This window comes from Gopherus evgoodei, chromosome 2 (genome assembly GCF_007399415.2).
Source record: "Gopherus evgoodei ecotype Sinaloan lineage chromosome 2, rGopEvg1_v1.p, whole genome shotgun sequence".
Taxonomy (NCBI): Eukaryota; Metazoa; Chordata; order Testudines; family Testudinidae; genus Gopherus; species Gopherus evgoodei.
Genome location: NC_044323.1, coordinates 57,775,393 through 57,803,026, shown reverse-complemented (window position 1 = coordinate 57,803,026; position 27,634 = coordinate 57,775,393). Strand labels below are relative to the sequence as shown.

The window sequence follows — 27,634 nt, the reverse complement described above, 5'->3', positions numbered from 1 at the left end:
CAAATAAATTTGTTAGTCTCCAAGGTGCCACAAGGGCTCATCATTGTTTTTTGCTGATACAGACTAACATAGCTACCACTCTGAAATCTGTAGTTTTTTCTCTTTCCCAAAATGCTTAGAATGCTGCTCTCCAGAAAATTTCAAACTATACTTTATGGGGTCTCTGCTACGTTCCTTTGTTAAATTTGCTTACGCTTTCTCCTCAGGCCCTTTTCTTTTGACAGCTATTTTTTTCCCCTATGGCCTCTCACATCCTCTGTTGCAATTATTGTTGACCTCAGTGACATAGCTTATCATCCATATGCTACCAGCAACCATGGTACAAGTTTCTGCTTTAGGAAAGAACACCACTGTCACTGCCATAGGTGAGATACAGATTTATAAAGTCTGAATATATTTAACGGATGTCTGCTCTGAATGGGACCTGAATTTGGTTCAATCATGTCAGTTGCATTTGGTCTAGAACCTGTTTCCCCAGCCTGATGTAAAGTGAATTCTTCATGATACTGGAGGGAAAAAATGGCAGGAAAGAGAAGATCTCCTCAGATATGATGCTCTGAAAAGTTAGACAGTTAAGCTGTACTACTCAGAAAGTTCCTTGGCATCTTTATCACAGACAGCAAACTCCTTCTTCCCTACTTCACCGATAAACTTTGGGTCCAAAGTCAGATCTGAAGTTCAGTTTACCACCACTGCCTATCTCCCACTCACTTATGCATGCTACAACCTGTAACAGAACTTGGGGTGCTCAAAATCCTGGAACATGGCAGATTGCACTAAACAAGGGTTTGAGTCACTGATGTTGCAGTGGGAAGGACCTGTCACAATGATGGTCATCCCAGTACCAGTGGCAGAAGCTCAAAATACTAACGCTGGTTCAGATACAGTGCTTGTGGTAAGAAACTCTATACTAATTATTCTCAATGGCTTGACTGGTGATAATTTTGGGGCAAGTTACTTGCCCATTCAGGGCCTGATCCAAAGCTCATTGACTTCATGTATCCCATTGAGGATAACTGAAAGTTGTGAATGGAATATGCTACTGCTTTACAGAGGAGTGCTTAGGAACAAAATAAGGTGAAAATCATGAATGCAACATAGGTGGAAGACCACAGCTACAGAAAAACAATTAAAATTAGTATTTCCTGGCCATTACCACAGTTGTCTCTTGCAGTGCTTCATAATTCTTGGTAAAAGTCAACTTGTAAATGGTAACTACTGTACATGTGGAAAGTTTTCTTAATCCTCTAATATGTTTGTTGTTACAAATGCTTTGTTTTCATATTCAATGTGGTAAAAATCTGGATGTACTTATTTTTCACTGAGTCTTCTTCAGAGTGAGTTATTGTACTGAGTGACCTAAGTTCGGCTCTCATGTCCAGTACAGGCAGGGAATATTGGAGTAACTCCACTGAATTTAGTGAGTTTTTCTGGGAGGGATATTTCCTTCAACCATGGTCCCAGGTCCAGCCAGAACAGAACTCCTTCAGCACAAGGAACTGAGTAAAAGAGTCACCGAGTCTTAAAATGCCCCCTCCACAAACCCATGGTGCCATTGGCTACAGGGGATGGGCCAGGAGTAGGAGGGATCAGGCTTATAAAAGGCTTCACTACAGTGATTATACATGGTGCTAACCCTATAGTTGGTTTTGTCTTGAGCTACATAACGTAGGTTACATTGGGCCACCACAGCACTGCAGAATTGAAAGGATACAAAGGTGGCTTAAAGCTACCTTAGCCTCTTTCCCCTTGGGCTATGTCTATCAGGCACTGCACAAAACCTCACCACGTGCAGACACAGTATAAATGAGCATGGCCTTTGTCCCTGTTATATGTACTACATGCACAAACACACTCAGAGGACATATTCACAGAAATACACACCAACAGATTCCAAGTCTGAAGATTTGCGGCTTCCCATGACCATTTTATTTTAGTGTTCTCCAGCTAACCTTCCTCAAGGTTGTGGTGAGCCACAAACAGGGTGGAGATCTGTTTGCTCTCTATAGACAATCTTCAAAGGGAGGTTCAATCATATTGCATTAAAAAATAAAAATTGTAGGAACTCAAAGAAAGAAAAGCAACCCTCCCAGCCATTCTGCTTAAAGCAAAACACACAATAAAATTTTTACAGAAGAAACTAAGCTCTGAAAACAAATTACATTTGTTTAAACTAAATATGAGAGAGAACTTTAATAACATTTCAGAACTAGTGGCTTGTTTATTGTTCTTTGGCAGATAATTGTCCACGTAAATCACCTGATATTGATTCTGTTCCCTGCTTAGATGGCTGTAACTTTAGAACAGAATAACAGAGTAAAGAATAAATACCCTTATATGTGTAGGATGCCACATGCTAGTGTTTTAAAAAATAATATCCAGTTGTGAGAATGTTCACAAACAGCACAAAAAAAAAACCCAAACCACAAGAGGCCCAAAATGTGGATAATATTCACCAATAGTTTCAAAAGTAATAGATTGTCTGTGCTTACTACTTACAGCTCAAAAATCTAGCCCAAAGTCATGACAAAGTCACCTCACCATCCACCCAGGACTACTTAAATAAGAGCTGAAGTTAACAGACATTTGAAGCCGATCCTGTATGGGCCAAATTCTGCTGTCACACTGGTGTGCGAGGTAACGACCGTGGACTTACACTGGTGTAGCAGAATTAAGCCCTGTATGGAATGAATTCAGCTTCTGAATAAGTATTCCCAATCCATCATCAGAACTACAGTAAATATATGATATCACCAACTGATAGAACTAAAGGAGCAGAATTGATGCAATTAATGAATGATGGTGTCTTAAGGTTGTCCAGCAAGTTAAGGGTTTTAGCATGTGTCTCTTTAAGGCATATCTGTCTGACAATAGCATGAATGTGGTAATGCCTTATTTACTGCTTTTGAGTCATGTAGCGATCGTAGTGGCTCCGTGGTGCAGAACTGACTAAATTTGTGAGATTCTTCCTACAGTTATGAAGCAATTGTCTAGGTGAGTGAAAGTACCATCACTAAGATTCATAGTATTCATGGAGCCAACCGACTTCTCCTCTTTGCCAAAGGTGGAGTCCCTGGCTCCTCCACAGAGGAACTAGGAGATGTTAAGAAAGTGCTGAACATGCCCAGTGCCTCTAAAGACTGATGGGGAAGGCAGGTTTCCAACAATTTACAAGGTGCTTCACATCCTTAAAAAACCCACTTTGGAGTCTCGGGCCTTTTGATTTAGAGCTGTTAGGAGAGATGATGAGGTAATTGGCCTGTGATGAACAAGCAGGAAGAAGGAGAAAGACCACTTGTTGTCCCACACCAAAGCTACTATTTATTTTTATGTCTACAGTACTTTCTGCAACTTAGTCGAAGAAGCTGCTACTAGCATAGATTTTCAGTGGGGAATGAACCCTAGACCATCAGCACTAAAAGCACACATCTCTGCCACCTAAGCTACAGGAGTGTCTCTATTAGCTTGCAGAAGTAGCACAGTCTCATCTATGGTTACCCAGCCATTAGAGGGGTACAAGAACTGCTAAAACAGTAGGTTACACTAGAATGAGAAGCAAGGGAGGCAGTTTAAGGGGAGGGCTGCTTCCATGCAAATCCCTTTCTGCAGCAAGCCATGATGCTCAGAATAAATTGGTTTGTGAGACACTGATTTAAGCAACAATAGAGGACTTACATAACCTGTATTACCACATAATGGAGGGCCAGGACTTGAAACAGGGTGTAACTGCATAACAGTCTGGTATGCAACATGAAATATGTCTAGTTCAGATTACTAAATCAAAAAGAATTATTTAACTTGCTTTTAGTATGAATAATCAGGCTAGCTAATAGATGGATTAGAGATACATTTTAAAACACAGGCATACTACACAGACCATTTAATACAAGTGAACATATATTGTAATTTCTAAATACATTAAATATTGAATATGAGAACAGTGTTATACACTGATGGCCAGATTTTTAAAAAGTCAGGCATGTAAAACTATGTGCAATGATGTACTCAAAGACAATTCCATCCCTACTTATACAGTTACCACAACTGCGTAGGCAAACCATTGTGCAAGTGTCTGACTTGCATATGCAGTTATGGTACTTGTGCACGCAAATTAGTAGTTCAAATGTAGGCACTTTATTTTCAAATGGTCTGGAGTTGCAGGAGTTTTGAAAATCAGGCCCTGAATATCTGTCCGTTGTCCCCAAGAAGGTCCCTTGTTTCCAGTTCAAAAAACAAAAACAAAACACAGCAGGGACTCCCCGGATATGCCCGAAAGCACAACCACATCTCTGACCTATTGCTTGCAGATATGTCAACTTTTGACTTGATTAATGTAAGCCTTTCCTGCCTGACCTCTCTGCCTCTCCTCTTTCCCACCACCTATTCTTTCCAATATGATGCTGCAAAGGCAATCAGCTCTGCTGTCTCCCTCCCCAAGCTCCAGTTGCATCACCTCTCTCCTTGAATCACTTCATTGGTTTCATTTTACTGAACCAAGCTCAAGCTCCACATCATTACACCACAACAAAGTCATGCAGATTACAATCACATATTATTTTGTTTTACACAGGACTCCTATCTGCTTGCACACTTTTACCCACACACAGTCGCTAAATCAGTGTCTAGGTCAATGTACACACCTATGCACAGCTGTCAGCACAGTACCTCTATAATGTTCTATTTGCAATGACATGGTTTAACAGTGCATTAATGTGTGCTTCTAGGTAAATGGAAAACAAAGAGAAACACCTGTTAATATTGTGGGACGTGGTGTCAGCCTGGAGCTTAAACTGACTACAAAGCTACTAACTGTTGTCCTCAATCACACTTAACTCGTTCAGGTCTGAAAAAATGTAAAATAAAAAGGCTTTCCACATATAGTAGTTTCTTAAATCAAGGAATTCACCTTGATTAAAGATGTTTCATGGAACTGACACTGTGAAAATTTGCTTTCTTTATTCTCTGTCATGAAAGATATAGCTCCCAAAGGCTCAGGTATGTATTACAAGTAATTTTCCAGTCTTAAATATCACTTAATAGCATTTACCATCTATGGCCTTAATTCAAGAAAGCACCCATTCAGGATAGCACTGAAGCATGTGCTTAGATCCCGCTGAAGCTAACGGAACTGAAGCACATGCTTAAAGTTAGGCACTCTTAAGTGCTTTCCTGAACTAGGGCTTACAATGTTCAGCACCGTAAATGTCACTTTACCAAATTCTAGTATTTACCACACAGATTTTTGTTAAAGTTTGTATTACATGTATTTCATATAACTTCTAAATTACTAAAGGTGTTTTATAAAGTTAGCCCTTATTAGGCTACTTGTGTGATGACTTGCCACGCAGTCACACTTAGTTTTGCTTTTATAATTTCATCTTTTAAAAGAAAAACTGAAACCTGCCTGAAACATAGGACTTTTCCAGCTGCCCCACACTAATGGCCAGGTCTGAAATAACACAATGATACATGTTTTAAGTTTCTGCTAACAAAGCTTATTTCTGACCAGGAAGCTAGAGTATTCTTTTTTTGTATATTAATCCTCCAAAAGTGACAGTTCTTCTTCATATCCTTACTATTTCCTTTTCAGCTCACCAAGGCCAAAATGTCATCTTTTTTGTAAAACAAAAAATCAAAGCCAAATGGTAAAAATGCAAAGTTTTGGTTAAACAAACAGTCAGTATTTCAGTGGTTTTATCTGCAGCCTCCAGAGCAGCTAAACAAAGCCAAGATATTGTCCATCTCTTTGACAGACAAAGAGCCTCAGAGGTCCAGAATGACATGCCCGAGGCTGGCACGTGATTGGAGTAATTAAATTAAATAGCAGGAAACATGTTTTCCATATGCCATTGCCTGGCCACACACAAACTGTAACAGTAAATCTTTTATATAACAAGGGTTGGGGGAAAAGTGCAACCATTTTAGAAGTGCCCGATGCTCACAAAAATAATGTTAAAGTGAGAATAGCAGCATGTTCTGCAAGTTCCCTGTCTTTGGTCATTGTCCTCAAATGTTAAGTCAGTTATTTATTTTTAAAGGTGCAGCTCAAACTGCTAAGAGTATGTGAAAACTCAGGAATGCTCATTAAGATTTAAACTGAAAACAGGTTAAAGAAAAAAGAAATCACCACACTAAAGTCAAGGAAAATTTCAGGTATTGCCTGAAATCAAGGTTCTAACACATTTCTGACAGCATTTTATCCTAATCCAGAGCTGAACAAATACTTCAGAACTGAAAGATACTTTTCATACTTTTAGTAATGATGTGAACTTAAATTTCGTATTTTATGACACTTTGTCTGAAGGATACAGCACATTTATCTACATCTTCATATATCCAGATGAATTGCACTTGGGTGGAATTTGTCACTCTTGGTTTTGGTTGGCACTATTATTAGCACCATCCAGAATGCTAGTTTGGAACTAATATCTAGGACTAGGTTTTTAATAGATGAGGATGTCAGATTAGATCACTGGTGCAGTTTTTTGCATCAAAGGGCCAAGACTGAAAACGGGAATGGAAGGAACTATTAATGAATGATTGTCACTGCGGTTTAAATGTCTAGTCAACTCCTAGAAATCTCAGTGACTGATGAGAGGTAGACCATTTCCCATATATGATATTCTCCAAATTATAAAGTATTTTTAACATAAAGAGGATTAAAACTCTGGGAAAATCCTACTTGGCACATCAAGACCTGTCTTTTAAAATAATTTTAATGAAACAAGAAGAAAAATGTGCCCAATATCTTTTTGGTTAAGTATTTATTGTGTATTTTTGCTAAGATTTTAAACCTAAATGTGTTTCTGTAGCAGTTGGTTATAGCCTCAGCAGATATTTGAAGAGGTTTAGATTTCAGGACGGGCACTGTATTAAAGTGTTAGACTTAATAATTGATAATGATATAATGAAATCAGGGTACAGTCTTCCAGCTGGAAAAATAAAAGTGTAAATTTGTATTTCATAAATGGTATAACAGAGATGACAGGAGGTTGATACTCTTGGCTCTGCCTCTGGTTATTATAATATGCACTCAAATTGTTAAATTGAGATTTAGATATAACAAATACAGAGACTAGAATAGAGGATAGCTTTTTTCTCTACTTCTTTAATCCTGTGCTTAGTGATTATAGTCTCAGTTACTAGACCAGGAAAATTCTTGTTTAACAATAAATCTAACATCATTGAAGGAGTCACAAAGAATAGAAATGCAACAATCAATTTGGGTGTCATGCTAGGTAGCCATAAATAGTATAGTTGGTAGAAATTTTTTAATTTTAAACTTTTTAAACAAAATTTCTTGAGTTTCATGAACTGACTCCCTGAAACAATTCAGTGAAAATCTGTGTTTTATTTATTAAAACTGCTATAGAGCTGGTCCAAATAATAATATTTTGGGGGGAAAACAGAAAAAATACAAAAAAAATCACAAAATTGTAATTTTTTAAAAATCAGCAGTGATAAATAGTTCTCTAAACGGTTACATATAGTAGGTAAAACTCAAGATCCTCAGCCTTTATCTATTTCAGAACTTCCTATTGAAGCAGTGAGGTTATGAGGAAGGGGCAAAGGTGTTACAAATCAGTAAGTACAAAGGGACAAAACCTGCCATCCACTTGGACAAGAGGGGATGCAGACCAGGCTAGAAAAGGTGGAGGGTGCTGTTCCTGTGCCATCTTCCTCTGTCCCATCCCTTTCTTCACACAGAATTTCCTAAGGGAGTGCAACATGAGAATTTTCCTGAAGAACTTATGGGTAGGCTTGGAGATGGCAGCAGGTGCTGTTGTCCTCAGTTTACCTTCCCACAGAAGTCATACTTATCTACTCAGGTACCTGGTACCTAAATTAATGCTGCGTGAAGCAGCAATAACTAGGGTTCTATACTTGTAAGCCTTCTAGAGAGGGTTTCCTTTGTGCAACAGCATATGCCTTCCAATGACCATGCAGCGAGGCGGCAGAAGGCTCAAGGAACACTGTGGTGGGTCTGATACAACTGGGGACCTGTGAGGGTATATGAACTGTTCCACTAAAACCATAGCAGGAAGCCAGGAAGGGGTGGGCTGGGGAAGTTTGTAGGCAGAAGCACTTCAGTGAAGCAGAGGGAAACACATCATAGCTTTAGGGATAAGATTGTTCTCTTTATTCTGATAAAGTTCATGGTTAGAAAGCAAATTTTCCTGTAAGTATTGTGCTCTTTATTACCATAACTCTGAGGAACTCATGCTGCTTTCTCTGAGGAACACTAAGCCAGTTCCACAGTGAACCCCCACAATTATCCAAAGGGACAGTTTGAAGAACGATCTGTGGAGTTTCCTTGCTGTTTTATCTCCCGCCTGTAGGTAACTGTGCAGGAGAGTGCAATTTAGTACTGCAGCCAATATTTAAAAGAGAAGTTCCTTCAAAACCTCTCTCCCTTGGTCTGTGATATTCTCTATGGTTTTCTCTCTCAAAATCTTATCAATCCTTTGGCCTGAGCACACTCTTCCCAATTCAAATCATCCATCCCTATTCCTCTAGCCAAAGCCTTCTTTGACCCACCACATTTCCTCCAAAAGCTCCTCCAGAAGACTCCCCTACCTGACAGCTGTTCCTCACAGCAGCAGCAGTATCTGTGGTAGGTGGCTGTCTTGTGACCTCTCTTTGTAGCAATGGTGGAAGATGGGTTGTACTATGGCCTCTGACTGTGGTGTGCATGGTCGGATGGGGAGTGGGTCTTCTCCGATGGCGGGCTAGGTAGCTAGCTTGGGAGTGAACACTTGCTGATTGATAAGCTACCAAAAGAAAAAATCTCCAGGCATACCTGTCATCTGCTAGTGTCTTGAATCCCTCTCAGATAAGTATCAGGTCCCATCACTTGTTCTGGTGGATGGCCTTCTCCTTGCATAGCTATGTGAAGTACAGCTATACTCATGCTTCTCAACCCCTCTGAAGCATTTGATGCTGTTGTTCAACAAAAACTGCTGTTCCTCCTGCAGATTGAATAGAATCAGCCCAAAATGGCTTGTGTCCTTCATCTCAGACTGAGTCCAGAGCCTTACCTGCAGAGTCCTACAAACTTCAGTCTCTCATTGATATTATTCAACATCTATACCAAAATATTGCTGCAGTGGGTGAGACAACATGGATTGAAGTATCAACAGTACATTGATATCAACTACCTCTACAAGTACATCTGATGTTAAGAACACAGACACCCAGATATTTCAATCCCCAGCTGAAATCAGCACCTGGATTAAGAGCAGCTGGCTAGAGCTGAACCCAGTAAAAGTTGAGGGGCTATGGTCAGGAAGACAGAAGGGCTTCAAAGAACTTGCCTCCTCTGTAATATGGCCCTCTATTGATGTCACTGTCCTGCTAAATTGGTGCACAGCCTTGTCCAGTGACCCTGGATGCCCATATAGCCAAGGAAGTAAGAAAAAGAATCAGATGCCTATTTCCATCTGTGACTGGCCAGAAGATTTCACCTCATCCTATCAGATTCAGACCTTGCTAGGATTGATTATTGCAATTCAAATCTAGGATTGAAACCATAAATTCTGAAATCATCCATGTATGAACAAAATGCAGTAATCTGTCTGCTTAGCAACACAAGATGTATGAATGCATCACCCCATAGCTCTGCCATCCCATAGAAAAAGTCCAGTTCAAGCTCTTTGTTCTGATATTGAAAGTCCTTTGCGAACTGGACCTAGCTACCTGAGCAACTGTGCTTTCCCCAGGATGATAACCTGCTATACAGCTACGTTCCATTGCAACAGTGAAACTGCCAGTCAACAGGGGGAAGTTTGAGAGTGCAGAAGACAGAACTTTCACTGGAGCAGCATCTAGACTGTGGAATTCACTGCCAGATGAGATGAGAATGAGCACTGGCCTCAGTGCATTGAGAACAAGATACAAAACTTACTTCTTCGACAAAACGTTCTCGTACACCCCACTGCCCCATCTCTCTAAAGTGAAATAACTAAACTAACAAAGTTATTTCTTTGAAATGTTGGAGTAAAAGAGACATCATTATTTCTCAATATGCAAGCGGAATCAAATACTATAAAGGTGGGAGACCATATGAGCACATAACTAGAGAGATCATGAGCAGGAACTGGCACAGTCCCAGAGAGGGCTGAAAGTTACAAGATGCAGAGTCCTTTTGGTCAGGCTGCAAAACAGTATTTTCCTGCCCTTAAATCCAAATTAACTGATTCCAGTCCACCTTCATCACACACGCAAGGGATGATTCTGTGGGATATCTCTCAAATTTAACAAGTTTATTTTACATAAAGTGTGTGGTGGTGTAGTGTGCAGTATTCACCATCTCCTTCTGCTGCAGAAATGGTGTTCCACTGCTCTTCCTTTCAATCCTAATACTTGCTTTGCCTTGGTTTTCAAGGCTCTCTGTGCAAAGAAAATTGTTAGAACTATAAAAAAAGACTATAATGAAAACTTAAGAGTGTCTTTCATGGGGCACAAAGGACATTTCTGTTAGCAAAGGGTTTGTGGAAGTTGTTATAGTCCAAATTGCTTGCCTTACGGATGAGGTGGCCAAACTATAGCCTGGGGGCCACATCCGGCCCTTCAGACATTTTAATACAGCCCTCAAGCTCCAGCTGGGGAGTGGGGTCAGGACCTTGCTCTGCTCCACACATTCTGGGGCTCCGCTTGGGTCCTGGAAGCAGCAGCATGTCCCCCCCTCTGCCTCCTATGTTTAGGGGCAGCCAGGAGGGCTCCACACATTCCCCCACAGCTCCCATTAGCTGGCAACCATGGCCAATGGGAGCTGCAGGGGCAGTGCTTGCGGATGGGAAGGCGCGCAGAACCGCCTGCCTGTGCCTCCGCATAGGAGCTGGAGAGAGGACATGCCACTGCTTCTGGGAGCTGCTTGAGATAAGCATCACCCGGAGCCTGCACCCTCTTGTGCCCCTGCTCCAGCCCTGATCCCCCTCCCGCCCTCTGAACCCCTTGGCCCCAGCCCAGAGCACCTTCCTGTACCCCCAACCCCTCATTCCCAGCCCCACCCCCGAGCCCACACCCCAAGTCGAACCCATCATCCCCTCCTGCACCCCAACCCCCAATTTCATGAGCATTTATGGTCCGCCATACAATTTCCATATCCAGATTTGGCCCTCGAGCCAAAAAGTTTGCCCACCCCGGCCTTAAGGGCATACAATGCAAATTCTTCCCTAGAAACAAATAGATTTGAACTACTTGATGAAGTGAAATGTACATGGAATGAGCAAGGTGGTGATGAATATAGATCATATTTAGTGTTATTTTCTTCTTCTATCAAAAATACAAAAGAAATTGCATTGAAGATAAGGGTATGGTCAGGAATTCAGCACATTTTAAAATGTCCATAAGACAATCCATCACCCTACTCCACAGGAGATAAAACTTGAGCATTTTTCCATTTTATGAGACCAAAGGAAACTATCCAGATAAGGGAGTAGAAGAACTATAAGAGAATGTTAGATAAAATTCTAGAAGACCAAAAGTAACCATCTTGAACAAAAGAGGAGGTTTAGAGGGACTGCTGATGGGATAAGGAATCTTTCATGTCTAAACCACTGTTTCAGCCATGGATCAAGCCTGATAGTATCCAAAAGATGGTCTTGCTGGCTGCTGTTTGTTGGCATCTGTGAAATGAGTTGGCAGAATCAGCCTGGTTACTAAGAGATGGGTGGCCAGATAAATAAAGAACTCAGCAGCATAATTAATGTTAACTGTCAACCTTACAGGCATTCTCAGCAGAGGAGGGGCTAGGTAAAGACTGAAGAGGCCCTAGAAGAGGTCCCTCCTAGCCAGGTCTCAGGTTTACTGCAGAGCAGTCTGAGGAAGCTCACCTTTTCAGCTTTGCTCAGAGTCTGATGGAATCTCATCCTGAAAACACAGAACAAGCACTAGGAGTCACTGCAGGACACAAGCTGTGTCACTTCAGGAGACTGACAATGACCCAGCTGTGCTATCAGATGTGTGACCAAAACATCCCTGCTCTAGCTCCCCCTCATGGTGCAGAGGGATTCTGAAGACATGCTTGAAATCCCTACACTCCTCCAATCCCTGAACGCATAATGGGCCCTAGGGTCCATTACTAGCTTATAATCTTCAGAGCAGCTTTGAGCTGCTCTAAGTAGCAACTGAGGCTGAACTGCTCCCAGGATTGAAGGGTCAGAAGATTAGTGTAATGCCAGCCTCCCTGCTTCCTGATCTTGTGTGACGCAGACTTAAGGAGCTGGTCTAGAAAGAAGAATAAGCTCATCGTTGCTGAAGGCATTGAGTTGAGCTGGTATGCACTGGAGTTTCGTACCTACACTCTTCTGGTGACACAACATTTTCTCTAGAATTCTAAATACATTCAGAAACAGATTTAGGCCTCCATCCCTTCTTGTTGTGACAATATTATTCTGAACATGAACAGCAGTACCACATCTCTAAGGCCAAAATGCTGTCCCTTGCAAAAGACATAGAAGGCTCTAAATGGACCCAAATATGGTTACACTGTGCAAGTGGAGACTATGGAGGGGGACCTTTCTTGCAGGGCTTTCTGGTGGTGTGGATGTGGAGTGATAAGGAGGTTCAGTGCGAAGTGGATTCACGGGGTTAAAACAATTGGCCTGGGACTGGGAGCCTGTGAAGAGCTGCTATGCGCCAAGCCAGTCACTTGGTTGTGCAAGATTGTTCCCCAGCCCTTCATACAGCCTCTGTGAAAAGCTCTTTATTCACACTCCATGTGGAGTAAATGAGCATTTGGTCTTAGGAGCTGTGGACTGCCCCCCTTTGACTGTTGTTAGTGTGTTGACTCTGAAGCCCAGTAACAACACTTTAAAATCTTAGCATTGTTAACTGTGTCTGCACACATCATTGTGACAGGCACATCTACCTGCTCTGATTTACGGCTAGAGTTTGCCATTATAGATGATGCTTGGTTCCACACGCTTCCCATCCCCTCTCAAGTAGGGCATCTCATTAACTTGCACATCACCCAGCACAATGGGGTTCTGAGCTTGCCTGGCCCTCTAGGCACTACAGTGTCATAGATAATAAACTGGCCCTTGCACTGTACTGTGTTTTTAGAAATATAAGAACCATTCAATTTTGTGATATAGAACAGAAAACAGATGCAGCTCCGAAGAATTGGAGTATATCATAAATGCCAGAAAATAGGGCTAAAAATAAATATATGCTTTATAAACATATGGCATAAAGATAGAGTGCCACAGGTAGGAACACAGGGCAAAATGCAGACCGGCATACCCTACCTTGGCTATGCATTTAGATCTGACAGAGTTAAAATAAAAGGCAAAAATCGAGTTGGGCTGAATTATATTGAAGATGAAAGGGACAAGTTCCATCAAATACACCAACGCAAGCCTATTACAATCAATGGGATTGTACCAGAATAAATAAGAGGCTAATTTTACCCATGGTGAGCTTCTCTTTTGCCTGAGGAGGACTTCAGTGTACAGTATAATGCTCAAAACTATGATCCGCCAGCAAGCAAATGAGGTACTGAAAAAGCTCTGCCATCCAGATGATGGGAATTGCATAAGGAAATCAGAAAGTAAACAAATAAATGAAAAGCAAACAACATCCTTTAAATGGATAAGTAGGACAGGCTGCTACTCGGACAGAACATAATACAGCAAAGTTAATTTTCTAGCTAATGCTGACTGCAAATTGTGACGCGTTCATAGCCTGGCATTTTGGGACTAATGTTCATAAAATTTTTTACCTCAGAATGCCAGTGAAATAAAAACAGGGCACAGTTGTATTACTCAGGATCGATACACAGAGTAAATCTTAGCGATCCTGAAGATGATATGGTAATGATGAATGTGCATGAATGAATTTTTGAATGGTAGAGATATGTGTCAGCACTGCCCAGATTACTTCTGCTCTGCTAAGAGATTCAACTTTAATACTATTTTGTTAACACCAAATGATGAACAGAAATTAAAGGGACAATAACTGTATAACTGCAGTGTATGGCTTAATAGGGTTTGTTTTCTCAGAGTACATAAGTTATATGAAGCAATTTTACTAATTTAGTAGTGATGGTCACAAATTGCTACATATACAGGCTTTATTTTTGACAACAGCACAGCATAAGTGCTTATTTTCCAAAGAAGAGACACCTTACCTCCCAAAAAAATTACATGCGGTATTTATTTGATTATGACTTTTGTTTCATAATCAACTTGGAAACTGGAAAATAAAGGAATCTTTTAGCTACACTCAGAAAATGAATGCTGTAAAATAAGCTCTTGGGTTATAGATGGAAAATGTTTTAAACTGCTATTCTGACATGTTTATTAAAACAACAGGCCTCATTTCAAAAAAATGTCAGCAGTATTAACTACTTAAAGACTTCAATTTATGTATGAGTGATCAATATGTTAAGTTGTTACAGCAGTATGGTTAATGCTAATTAACTTGTTTAACTTTTGCAAATTATGCTTTTACCATTATTCTTTTTAGCTAGTAAGTATTTTGAGGATATCACTTATATCAGGGAAAATAATGCTCATACAATTAACTATAATGAAAAATGGCATTTATGAAAACATGTTTATTCATATCTATTTATTTTACCTGAAACCATTTATCTTAGTGCAAAAATCAATGGAAGTGAAAGAGTTAAGAGCCTAACCATTGCAGAGTTAGAGAAGATGGATAATCATTCTGCTGGGCTACCTTTCCAGTATCTGATTTTCTGGGTCCTTTATTTGCCCTTCACACATTTTTTTTGTAGCAAAATTTCAGAGACTACTAACAATGAAAGTAGTTATGTATATTGGAATGATATTTATCTTTGTAAAAGTCAAAGCAAAGTTAGGGTCCCAGTCAGGAAAGCATCACCCACCATTTAGCAAAACACTTAAGCATATGCTTAACTTTAAGCATATGCTTACAGTGCTTTTCTGAATCAGTGTTGAAAAGCACCCTCTAATTAGTCTGAAGTTCTCTCTCCGGATTTGTATTTATAGGTAAACTTTGTTTTAACCAAGGTTTCAAGAGACATTCAAAACTTTCACCAGTTTCAGATCAACTTATTTTAGGTTATATATGAATTTTGGAAATAGGAATGGAAATGATTTTCAAATAGCCCACACATTGGCTAATCAGGGGTCAGAAAATTTGGTTTATCTGTACTATATTTGTTCTTTATGGTACCATTGATGACCACATGTCCAAGACAAATGCCATGATGGGAAAATGAGCATGCATAGATATTATTTCCATTTGTTTTACAGTTTATAATGGCTGATGTAGGATCATATAACAGACCAAAATAGACTTTGTGTAATCATTGTAAAAATAGTGTAATAAAAAATCTTGCTCCTAAAAGCTTTAATGGATTTTTTCAACAATGCATAGCCAGCAGATTTGGTTATACAAAAAACAGAGCACCAACTAAAATTATCAACTTTACACAAAGCCAGATATATGTAAGGGGATCTTTTAAAAAAAAACTTTATTTGAGAAAGAAATAGACTTGTATCAGAAGGCAAGAAAGGGAACATACAAACAGAATATATTTACAACACAAAACAAGAGATCACCTCCAAAGGTGTAGATTATAATAAATACAGTAGATTTAAAATGTAAGAGACATTTATCAATTAGAAATATGGTTATTTAACTCAGTTTTCCTTTTCACTGGTTCCAGGTAGTTTCTTGATTCAATTCAGGGGCTATCAAATTTGAATAGAATTAAAGTCCACTGGCTTTACTGGGGTAACTCTCCTGAATTACACTATAAAAATATCTTTTGTTGTTTGTTACATGTCTTTGAAACGATATTGTACAAAAGTCTTCTCATTTGCAAGCTCCTCTGTAAATAAAATGTATTTTAAAAGATTCACTATCCCTTTTTGGTGAGGCTGAAATTAGGCTTGGTAGGAAATGAAATATATACAGAATGGGAAAATACATATTTCTATCTTTATATGCTTCATTATGTTGAATGTGCATGTTATTTTCCCCCTTTGTATTTGAGGATGGGAGGGGGGAAATATATTTAAGCAAAAAAATATATTGTCAGTTAGCAAGTCTTTCCTATCAAAGATGATGTTAATGTTTCAGGAGGCCTTTCTTTTACAGCAACTATTTAAGTTGTTTAATTTGTTTGGAGACTTTTTAAGGAAAAGGATAATGTATCTTTAGAAGTTGCAACATTTTATAAGGGACCTTTATAATATTAGAGCAAAATGTAAACAACACATACTAATAACATATATTAGAACAATTTCTACATATGGAAAACAGCAATCTCTTTTGAAACAGGATACTGCACCTTAAAATACCTTAGCTTTAGAAATATAAATATTTTTAATAGGAAAAAAAACCTGACAGGGACTCCAGGTCAGTTTTGGATTATCCATATTAAAGAGATCTTAATACAATGAATCTTTAACTAGCTTAACAAAAGTAAACCTATAAAACAAGGTAAACATATCAAAAGGGAATATGAAGGAAATGTTTCACTGGAAAGCTTCCTTAACAATTTCCCTACTCGCTTTGTTATTTTCTTTGACAATAAATCAATTCATAGAGTGCCCTTTAAAAACAGTAAAACACTATCCATCCCCCCATTCCTTCTCCCCCACCCCCTTACATTCCTCAGTACATGAATCACTTGGACTTCCTGTTTCCATAAGGCATTTCCTGTTCACCCCCACAGAATCACTTTTCTGCAGGAGAACAGCAGGGACCTGACAAAGTACTGATTTAAATAAACAGTGCCTTCTATTGCATTCAGAGTTGTTCTGATTTTATAGGGAAAAAAGGACACCAGCGTTCTAAAAGTACAGTCTATATAAGTGCATTTATCATTTAGCAATTGTTAAAATACTTTTTACCAATTTAAATGACCTTTTGCCACATTGGTGTCTCTTACACACACTGTCATTAATTTAGCATTTCAGTGAGACTCTAATGGTAAAGGTTATACAATATTATATGATTAGTCTTTATTCAAAAATATTGACTATCAGATGATAGTTCTGTGGGTTGTTTTTTTCTACAATTACAGATATACCCTAATATCTGATTGGAACACAATGTTGCATATCATTCCTTGCCAATATTTGAATCTGCTTCATTTGATCATGCTGTTGTAGATAACATAATCAATAGGGAAAAATGAAAAATACACTAAGAAATGCAAAAGGCAAAACCTTTGAAATAGTGCCTTGCCTTGTATGTTTACATCCACTTTGCACTCCCAATATCTCCATAGTCAGACTCTATACACAAATCTAGGACCCCGGTACTGAAACCAGTATCTGCCTAATGGAGAAAACAAACCTACTCTTAACAGTGTTCAAGACTACAGTATGATGCATTATATACATATAGGTGAAAGGAAAAAGTCACGACATCAGAAGAATTCAAAAACAGAGAAAGAATGTTTCACTGATCAGTTCTGGTCTCCAGCAACTACTGATCTCAACAAACTAGTTAAACAACAGTGAGTTCTATTTCCCTGGAACTAACTCATGTGATAGAGTCTAGAGCGAAAACAAGTTCTATGTATTATGTACTGACTTACGTAGAATAATTGAGTGCAGCAGGTATTTTCTCAATCAGTGGCCTTTAAAATGAGCATCACTATGTTTTAAGAGTGCACACAAATGCACCCACCTTTGTTAGATTTTCTGAACACTAAAATGAAATTAGCTAGATCCATGAATCAAAAGACAGTCAATCTCTTATTCAAGCCCTAAAAATGCATTTGATGTTCAAATAATAACTTTAACTACAAATCCTGGAGCTAAATCTTTGCCTATTACCTGTTGCATAAAAGCAGCCTGCTCCCCAGATTCCATTTGCTGGGTTTGATTATCCTCATCAGTGTCCAGTGGCTCCTCTTTCACTTTCACAGCCCCCACATGCTGTCCTATTCTGTCATCCACACAAATGCTGCAGCTGTCATCCCTAATGCTGTTACCACTAGAGGGAGCTCTTTCTTCCTGCATAGCATGATCTCCATGAAGCTCTTCTTCAGCTTCTTCTAGATGATTGCCAGGCTGCTTTAGCTGTTCAATGGATTTAGAGAGCATCTGAAAAAGAGAGAGCAAGAGAGAGAGACAGACAAATTAAAGTTACTGCCAATATTTCTCCACAAATGCCACATGCTAAGGATTACTATATTAGTACTGACAAGTGAGTCAAAACTTTCCTGGAAAAATGAGTTAATGATGCGACTTTGCAGCAGAAATTTATCGGAATGAAGAATGTAAGCTCCTCACTAACAAGATCCTACCATCCTTCAATTTAGAAGATGCTATGTACAAATATAGCATTTTATTGTAATATTATGTGTAATAATACATAACAATATAGCAACATAGTTAACGGACCTGTTTATAAATACTTAACATCTAGAATTTTTTAAAAATGATATTCTCCTTAAAATACCTTAGCAGGAAAACATAAATACGTTTTAATTCAAATATATGACTTGAAGGTCAGTACATTTTACGTAATATAGTTTGAATGGAACTTCTAACAAGCTTAACATAATTAATGATACACAAAAATATAAAGAGGGGAGAATTAAGTAATTAAAAGCATTTTTTCTAAATCAACACACTCATTTTGCATGTACAGCTCGTAAATACTGGAAGGCTGAAAAACAGGGTTTCTGTGATATTCAAAATTTCAGCAGCTTAAAAGTTAATATATTTTTCCTATCTATCTAATTTAGTCTGCACCTGTGGAACTAAATTTTGTGGTAAACATTTCCCCATTTATCTTCTGCATACCACAGAAACTTCTGCTTTTGTTAGATTCTGTGCTTTGCTGGGTTTCCCTCTTTCCTGTCATTGATGGAGCTATGCCAGTTTACACCAGTGTAGGCTCTAGGCCCCTTATTTTAAGTGGCAGTTAATATTTTAACAAAAAGATCTGCTAAAAGCTATCAGTATTGAAACACGTTTACTGATGACAGAAAGAAAAGAAATCATGATTTACTAGAACTCAAATAAGTAGCCACATTGAAGCTGCCCTAATAATGAAAATAATTTTTTATGTAGTGGCAAAAAGTAATTTGCAATTTGCAAAATGTGACACAGACTAAATCTGGTGGGAATCCTGGTACAGAACCCCAAAGTGAAGTGTCTATTAGAGGGGAAGGGGAAGTGGTGCAAAGAGGTGATGACCAGGACACAGACAATCAATGAATTTCAAACAGTGAATAGCACTGGTCAGGATATGCACTTTGGCCCAGATCCACAAAGGAACTTAGGAACCCAAACCCCAGACGTAGATGCCTAAGTCCCAGTTTTAGGAACCCTTGTGATCCTCAAAAGACTCTCTAACTCTAAATGTTCACTGTAAGAGTTCCCTTGGTGTCTCTGTTTCTGCCTGTGAGCATGCACACTGCTACCCCACTCTAGGTATATGCCTATCTCCTGCCTAAGCAGTGGTGTGATCCATGAAGTGGGGTGAAGATAGATGCTCCGACCCCAATCTAGTAGGCGTGCTCAGAGACTGCCTACTGGAAAAGGTCCCATTCAAAACAGGTGAGTGGGAAGTGGGAGATGCCCATTCAGTAACTTTCTATCCAGTGGTTAGAGCGCTCACTTGGGATGTGGGCAGCCCAGGTTTAGTTCCTCCCTCTGCCTGCTGGGGAAAATAATTTGAATTGGGATCTCCCACCTCTCATGTGAATACACCAAACACTGAGCTATGGAATATTCTGATGTGGGGTCTCCCTCAGTCTCTCCTATTGAAGTTGTTCCACTGTGTACAAATAAGGAGTCACTAGAGCAGGGGGACTGAACTTCTGGTCTCCCCATTTCCAGGCTACAGAGTCTCTCTCTGGCCCAGTCAGTCTAATTAATTATCCACAGTGGAACAGCTTCAACAGGAGAGACTGAAAGGGCCCCACCATCAGACTATCTCATAGTTCAGTGGTTAGGGCACTCACCTGAACAGGGAGACTCCTGTTCAAACCCTTTCTCTCCCTCTTGTAGAGACATGAAAATTGAACCTGGGTCTCCCACCTCCCAGCCACTGGGCTAAAATCTAGCCACTGGGCTAAAATTTTTAAGGTGGACACTGGAACCACCAGCCCTATCACCTCCTCCAGCCATTTTGTGTGGAGTGAAGCTGGCCCCTAACTCTTTCTCACAAGAAATAACTTACGCGCCTAAGCCACCTGGCTCCAAAAGGGCAGGGGCAGGGTCTCCTGGCTGTCAGTCACAAGCAGAGATAGGTGCCTCCCAGCAGCTCAGCCTTAGGTATCTATCTCTATGAGAGGGTCCCATTGGCTAGCTTAGGTGGCTCCTTGCCTAGCATGCTGGCTTTTGTGGAGAGCATTCTTAGGCACCTTTCTCTCCCCATTCATTGTATAGGGAGCCTAAGCACTTAACTCAAGCTTTGTGGATTGCTTTGTTGTTGCTGCAATTTTCTAGGTTCTGGAAAGCTAGCCCTTGCAATGCTCACCATTGCAATGCCTAAGTGTCTTTGTGGATCTGGGCCTTCCTGTTTGTGCAGCTCACATGGAACTCCCTGTTGAAATTATGGTAAATCCTCTCAGCAGCAATCACAGTGCACAGGTATCAATGAAAACACTGCCAGCCATCTGCTTGCTTAAATGTCTGCGGCAGTGCAAGAGGACTTATTGATGCAGGAAGGTGTGTTTTGCACTTCCTTGTGTGAGCTTCTGGAATATGGTTCAGTAACTGCACCTCTAACTTGCTGGAAAAGATGCAACTGGGCCTGAAACCTGCAAGTGCCTAATCACAGGAATAGTCATTATTCATGCAAGCATATTGATGTGAAGCGAATAAGAATTTACAGGATCAAGCCCAAGATTTATGGATAGAGAATTCTTCTGTGGTAGCAGATTCATGTCTTTGGGGACAAATGTAGAATATTTTCAGATCTACACTGGCTTGAATAGAGATTGACAGAAAATTTTCAGTGAAGAGTCTCTCTACTCTGGAACTTATTCTCCTTTTGGTGCAGCAGAGCCCAGAATGATGTTTATTTTCCAAAGGTTTTTGTTTTTTTTCTCACAGGGAAGGCTTAATGTGGTATGAGTGGATTGGGAAGAGGAGATTTATGGTAGTTTGAGATATTTATCCAATAGCATTCTGTATAATGTTTAAAAACTTAAGAAATAATGTGCAGGTGCCTAATATTTGGGAGCAGTGTTTTTTATAAATGCAAAACATCCCTTTTAGGCTGTCGTCCACCTCCAGAATCACGGGCTGGCGTGAAAGAGAAGGATTTATGATGGTCACTGATTGAGGCAAGGGCAGAATTAACACCCACTTTCACCCATATAGACATAGGATTTATGAGCAAAGTGCTGGAGGCCATAAAATCATCTTCTATCCTATTCCTAGATCCTACATCCAGATCATCTACAACACATCAGTCAGATTGTTTCCCATAAACATTAGGAAGCACTGAGGAGAAGTAATTGAAACAAAGAGCTACACTAATTAGGTACTAATCATTAGCACTAACTAGGGTCTGCAGCAGCAAAAAAATAATATTTTTTTAAAAAGTTACTTTACCATTATTGATCCTGAACAAGTTGTGTGTGTTATAGGGATAACTTGGGTTCTGTTCATTCTCCCACACTAGGGCAAGATTACCCAGGCAATTGAAGGTGCTGAGCCTACAAGCAGGTGCATGCAGGATCAGTGCTTATGTCTGGTAGTACATCTATTAAAGAAAAATATGTCCATGACGCAAGTCTTCAGGCATGAGAGAGAACCCTTTCAGGTACTGGTACTGAGGGCCGCAGCAACCCACTTAGAAATTCTCTCTGTTATGTTCTAGTATTCATCAATCACGTCACATGCATCTTCAGTGCTGCAGGTGACATCGTTATAAGCAGAGGAATCCCTGCTAGCGCAACTAACGCCAACTGACTCCTAATAGAGAAGAATCTGGAAAATTTCTCAGATCATACCAGTAAATCTCTTCCAGTTATTTCTCAGGGGCTAATGCTGTCCAAGAAGGCAGTGGAGCTAACTACGTGTATTCACAATAGTAGACTATTCTCTGTCTTTTTGTTAAACATCTGTTGGTGATCCCATAGCAAAATAAAATTAAAAAGAGTCTGGCTGCTGGCTGGCTAGCAAGCAAACACAAGCTAAAACATCTGTGTGACAGATAATCATATACAGCTAGCATGAGTCACTGATGCTGATCCATCTGTAAAACATTCCATATGCCTGTTGTTTGACATCAGGTGGGTTACTCGGGAGGAGAATCCAAGAGAGACTGAGAGCTAGTCCACAGCACAGTTAGGGAGCATATTTCATTTCCTTATTGCTCTCCTTTCTTCTGTACTTTCTCACTTTTATGTGGGCTTGTTCGCATTCATGCTACTGTATGGCACTGTTCCTGAAAGCTGATGAGGCTACTGATGCAATTGTGGAATGTGCTCAAATGAACTTTTGGGATGACCTAATAAGTAGAGTGATGCAAGCACCTATAGGAGGAGTATTTTATTCTTAGACTACATTTAGTGGTTGCATGCATTTAAATCTGCAATATTGCTGTGTTAGGGCCTGATCCTGAATTACTGAAGTCAATTAGATATTTGCTAAAGACTTCACTGGGATCAAGGCCTTTAGTAATAAATTTGTACCTTGTTTCATAGATCTCAAAGTGCTTTACCACGTGGGTATACATTGTTTTCCCTATTTCTGGAGAAATAAAAATAAGGCAATAACTTCCCCAAGACCACATGGCAGATTAGAAGATGGAACCGTGAGTTTCCTTGAGTCTCAGCCATGTTCAATCAACTAGTCTACAGCTACTTCTCCCTCCTTGAACTTTCATTTTATTAATGTAGTTTAAAAGATAGCTTGGCACTATCATATTATATTGACAAATATACCTGATACCACAAGGCTCTTCTAGTCACATATAGTCATCATTAATGATCTGGATGATATGATGGATTGCAACCTCAGCAAGTTCACGGATGACACTAAGCTGGGGGGAGAGGTAGATATGCTGGAGAGTAGGGATAGGGTCCAGAGTGACCTAGACAAATTGGAGGATTGGGCCAAAAGAAATCTGATGAGGTTCAACAAGGACAAGTGCAGAGTCCTGCACTTAGGATGAAAGAATCCCATGCACTGTTACAGGCTGGGACCGACTGGCTAAGCGACAGGTCTGCAGAAAAGGACCTGGGAATCATCAATGTATGAGAAGATGGATATGAGTCAACAGTGTGATCTCGTTGCCAAGAAAGCTAATGGCATATTGGACTATATTAGTAGGAGCATTGTCAGCAGACTGAGGGAAGTGATTATTCCCTCCATTTGGCACTGGTGAGGCCACATCTGGAGTATTGCATCTAGTTTTGGGGCCCCCACTATAGAAAGGATGTGGACAAATTGGAGAATCCAGCGGAGGGCAATGATAATGATTAGGGGGCTGTGGCACATGACTTACGAGGAAAGGCTGAGGGAACTACCTGCAGGGAGGTTCCAAAGAGGATGGTGCTAGGCTGTTCTCAGTGGTGGCAGATGATAGAACAAGAAGCAATGCAGCTGGGGAGATCTAGGTTGGATATTAGGAAAAATTATTTCACTAAGAGGTTGGTGAAACACTGGAATGGGTTACCTATGGAGGTGGTGGAATCTCCAGCCTTAGAGGTTTTTAAGGTTAGGCTTGACAAAGCCCTGGCTGGGATGATTTAGTTGGGGTTGATCCTGCTTTGAGCAAGGAGTTGGACTAGATGACCTCCTGAGGTCCCTTCCAACCCTAATCTTCTATGATTCAATGATACGTTAAAAACATCAGTTCACACTTTACTTCCTGATATTACTCCTTCAACTTGTCTGATCATTTTGTTTCTGAATCTATAGTTAAATACATAGATTTGGATACTGAGAATGAATATGATGTTTGCTAGCATGAATATTTAGTAATAGTTTTGGAAAGAGGAGTCCTTAATTTGAGCTCTGAGACTATACTTTAAAATAATGATAAAGCCATGTTTCAGTTAATGTTCTAAATTAGAATTGTACAAATTGGCCTTCTCCAAAGCAACATGCATACATTTTAGAGTTATTCAAATTGAGACAGCAGAGCTTAGAGAATGACCTCAAGCTACTGTAACCCATATTATTTCATTTTTTTGTTTTAAGGAAATTAAGCTGTAAGGAATATGCATAAGCATTGTATAATTAAAAGAGTCCAACCAGAAAAGACATTAAAAGATAATTGTGGCTGATTAGCTGCACAGGAAAATGGGGAGAGTGCATAAATAATCTAGCCATCAAACATAGGCCTTTTATAGCTCTTTCCATGGCATGCGTGTATCCTTTACAATGAATAAGCTATTGTAAAATCCACAATTTCCTGATACTATTTAAATGAAATGTCTCTACAAACACACGAGGTACAAGGCGCCGAGCGTGAACCTGCAGCAACAGCCATGTACATTTATTTCCATCAGAACTTGATCACGTTATTTATGAATCAAGCAAACATTGGAAGAGGAGGGAAAAACAATTTTCCTTAAGCAGATACGTTTTTTGAATCAACGTATCCAAGCACTTAGCGAGCTATGCTTGTAAGCAGCTATGCTTGCATAACTAGTGTATTGGTATGTTTGAAGATAGAAATTTTGTACTGAGCATGTACAAAAGAAACTAAAGAGTCAGCTGTTCATTCAAAATTATTTTCTAAAGTAAGCATTGGTGCTAGTTCTCAATAAATAATCTGTCTATGGCAACACATTGTTCATTTATTGTTTCTATAGCCTTGTCCAAAAAAGTGTGATTAGAATTTTTAAGACAGGAAGTGTGTTTGTGGGGTTCCCTCCTCCACCTCTTGCTGGACCTGGTGATCCCACAAAAGGATATGGTGGAGAGCCAGATCCTGAGCTGGAATGAGCTCAATGGAGGTATGCCAATTTACAACAGCAGAAGATCTGGCCCAGACACAGTTTTAGCATTTTGCTGAACAGCTATTCATTTATTGCTTTAGTTGCCAAGAATCAGTTGACCGCATTAAAAGTGCCTATTGAAAAACTCAGCTTCTTTTGTCAACAAACTCATGTCAAGAACTAGAAACCTCCAAATTATTTCCCCTCTCTTTATATGCTTTATCTCAGTTATTATCATAATCTAAAATACTCACATTTCATTTCCCCATGTATTTTTCTTTCCTCACGGTCATGCCTAACCATTGTTTTCTCATCCAAGTAAAAGACTTTATGAACAGATTAACAGCCTGGAGTGAAAACTGAAGGTCAAGCCCTCCTTCTTTTATCTTTAAGTTATACAAGGAGCATTGGGAACGATAATGTATATTGCAAACTGTCCCATAACTTGACTGTTTAATTTCCCTCTCCAATACAAAGTTTCATCATTACAAAGTAATATTGAACACGTAGTACGATACAAATATGTTATGTAACAACAATAGGGGGAAGTGCTTCTATACTGATGGGGTAAAGTCCTTGTCACATCAAAATCATTGGGAGTTTTTGCCATCAGCTTCACTAGGGCCAGGATTTAACCCACAGTCTGCACTGATGTAAACCACTTCTAAAGGAACAGAGCATGCTCATTTAATCCGCTCACTACTTTAATTTCTGAGGTTTTCCTAAATTCAGACATCTGCCAATGGCCTTGTGTTTATATTAATTATGCAGAAATCACATTTTTTAAGTAGTAAGGTCAAGGTTCTTTAGATAGCCAAACAACATAAGGAGCCAAACAGTAAGATTTTTGTTGCAGTGTCAGTTTTCTGGTACCTGCTACAATAAGTTTAACTGGGTTCCTAGACACACTATTTCTTTTATTGGGTAAAATGAAGTTCTAAAATGCTGATCAAAGGACTCCACAAGGAAACAAGCTGTCATTTGGACAGAAGTGTATTAAATCTGACAACAGCAAAGCCTATCTTCCAAAAGAAAAGCCCAGTTCAGGTTTCCACACATTTGATTTTTCAAAAGCAAGGGCAAGGCTTTCCACCTACTTCTGGATGGGATGTCAAAATTTGCATTTCAGCTAGAATGTTTTGAGAAGGTCGGTGTACTAGATCCCATAGGTATAAATGTCAAACACCAGTGAGGAGGTATACTATTTCCCACATCAAAGACCTGCCATCCGACAATTGACCAGAAGTAGTTCACAGGGGAATCTTCTCTTTGTTACTAAGGATAGAAGCACACCTCTTGGCTCAATGATTTGTTTCTTTTTAGAATGGAAATGATCCAGGGAAATCTTTACCTCTGGCTTGTAAGGTTTTGTTTTTTATCATTCTAATCAAAGCCCTGGCTTGTGGCTGAAAGTATATTCCCCTTACAGAGAAAAGGAACCATATTTTATGCCTGTAGTTTTGCAAACTATAATGCTTTACAAATCATGCATTTAGCTGTACAGCCGCTGTTTTTCCCTTGTCACTGCTATCGCTTGATTTTTCCAATTGCCATAAAAAGAGATTCCATGATTTTCAGGGGTTTATATCATGCCATAAAAATTATTCCAAGCCGAAACGTCAAATATAATGCAAACGGAAATGCTATTTAAAAAAACCTTGATTTAAAGTTTTAAAAACAAATGTCATGAAATATCAGTAATTTTCAGAAGGGCAGAGTAACAAGACGCAGGGGAAAGGGATAGTATCTTGTCCTGAGCTCACGACAACTGAGTGTTATTTTAGTTTGAGAGTCTCACCATCGTAAAAATTGCTTTTCTGGCTTTCCCAGTTAAAACTGCTAAGAAAATGCTTCAGAATATCTGATTTATTAAATAAAGCACTTTTTCATAAAAAAAACTTAGGAAATAGAATGACAGATTTTTGCACATTTCACTTTACTCCCTTCTTATAGAAATGCAAAAGGATCAGTGGAAAAACATTAGATGCACATATATGCTTAGGACATGGAAAGAAGCTGCACTGTATTGTTTAAGAACCAAATAATTCAGCTTTGCAGCCCTTTTTATTTTGCTTTAAATAGCCCCACAAACTAAAGTCATTAGTAGGATATCATGAACAGATAACTTTAACTTCAAGTAGGGAAAACTTTAAGCTTATCAACCCTATCCTAGACATCTGACTAATGCCTTTACAAATGTTTTAATCCAAAACAAGCTGTCTACCTGGAGATGAAAAGACAGTTCTGAATTATTTCTTTTTAGCAAAATTTTAAGAGTGAACACAGTATACTCTGTGGTGAATAATTTCATAGTTCAGGTAAATATCCAAAGTGTAAGTGTAAGTGAAAGGCTGTTCAATCTCAAGCAATAATTTAATAACACAATTGTATGCTTCCCTCTCATTCATATAACATTTTAAGTTACCACAGTACTCAGGATGATCACCCGCCTTCTCAGTTGTTCAGTCACCACTCTCTTCTATAGCCTCATGGTGGCTGTCCTTTAAATTTCATTTATTTATACACGTTCTCCCTTTAGCTACATGAAGATCACCTCTTGCTTTGTGTAGGTTTGCAGAGGACAGCTACATAACTAGAACAACAGCATTTTTCAGTAATCTCTCTAAGGTGTACTGTTAAAAGAATGCTGACCCAGAAATCATGGCCACAATGTCATGAGCAGAAGGGCAGTAAAAATGAGTGTGACAAAGAATTTCCAAGTGATATTGGGCCACTGAATACTATAGTCCTTGCTAATTTCTACCA

The 27,634-nt window shown here is 39.4% G+C and overlaps 1 protein-coding gene across 1 annotated transcript in view; it reads right to left on the bottom strand.

Annotated features, from left to right (window-relative positions):
* The window catches only part of HDAC9 (histone deacetylase 9), a 684,467-nt gene that overhangs the window by 216,549 nt on the left and 440,284 nt on the right, over positions 1–27,634 (bottom strand). The window contains 1 exon segment of the mRNA XM_030550719.1: positions 17,787–18,056. Within this exon segment, the coding sequence (XP_030406579.1) occupies positions 17,787–18,056 (270 nt within the window).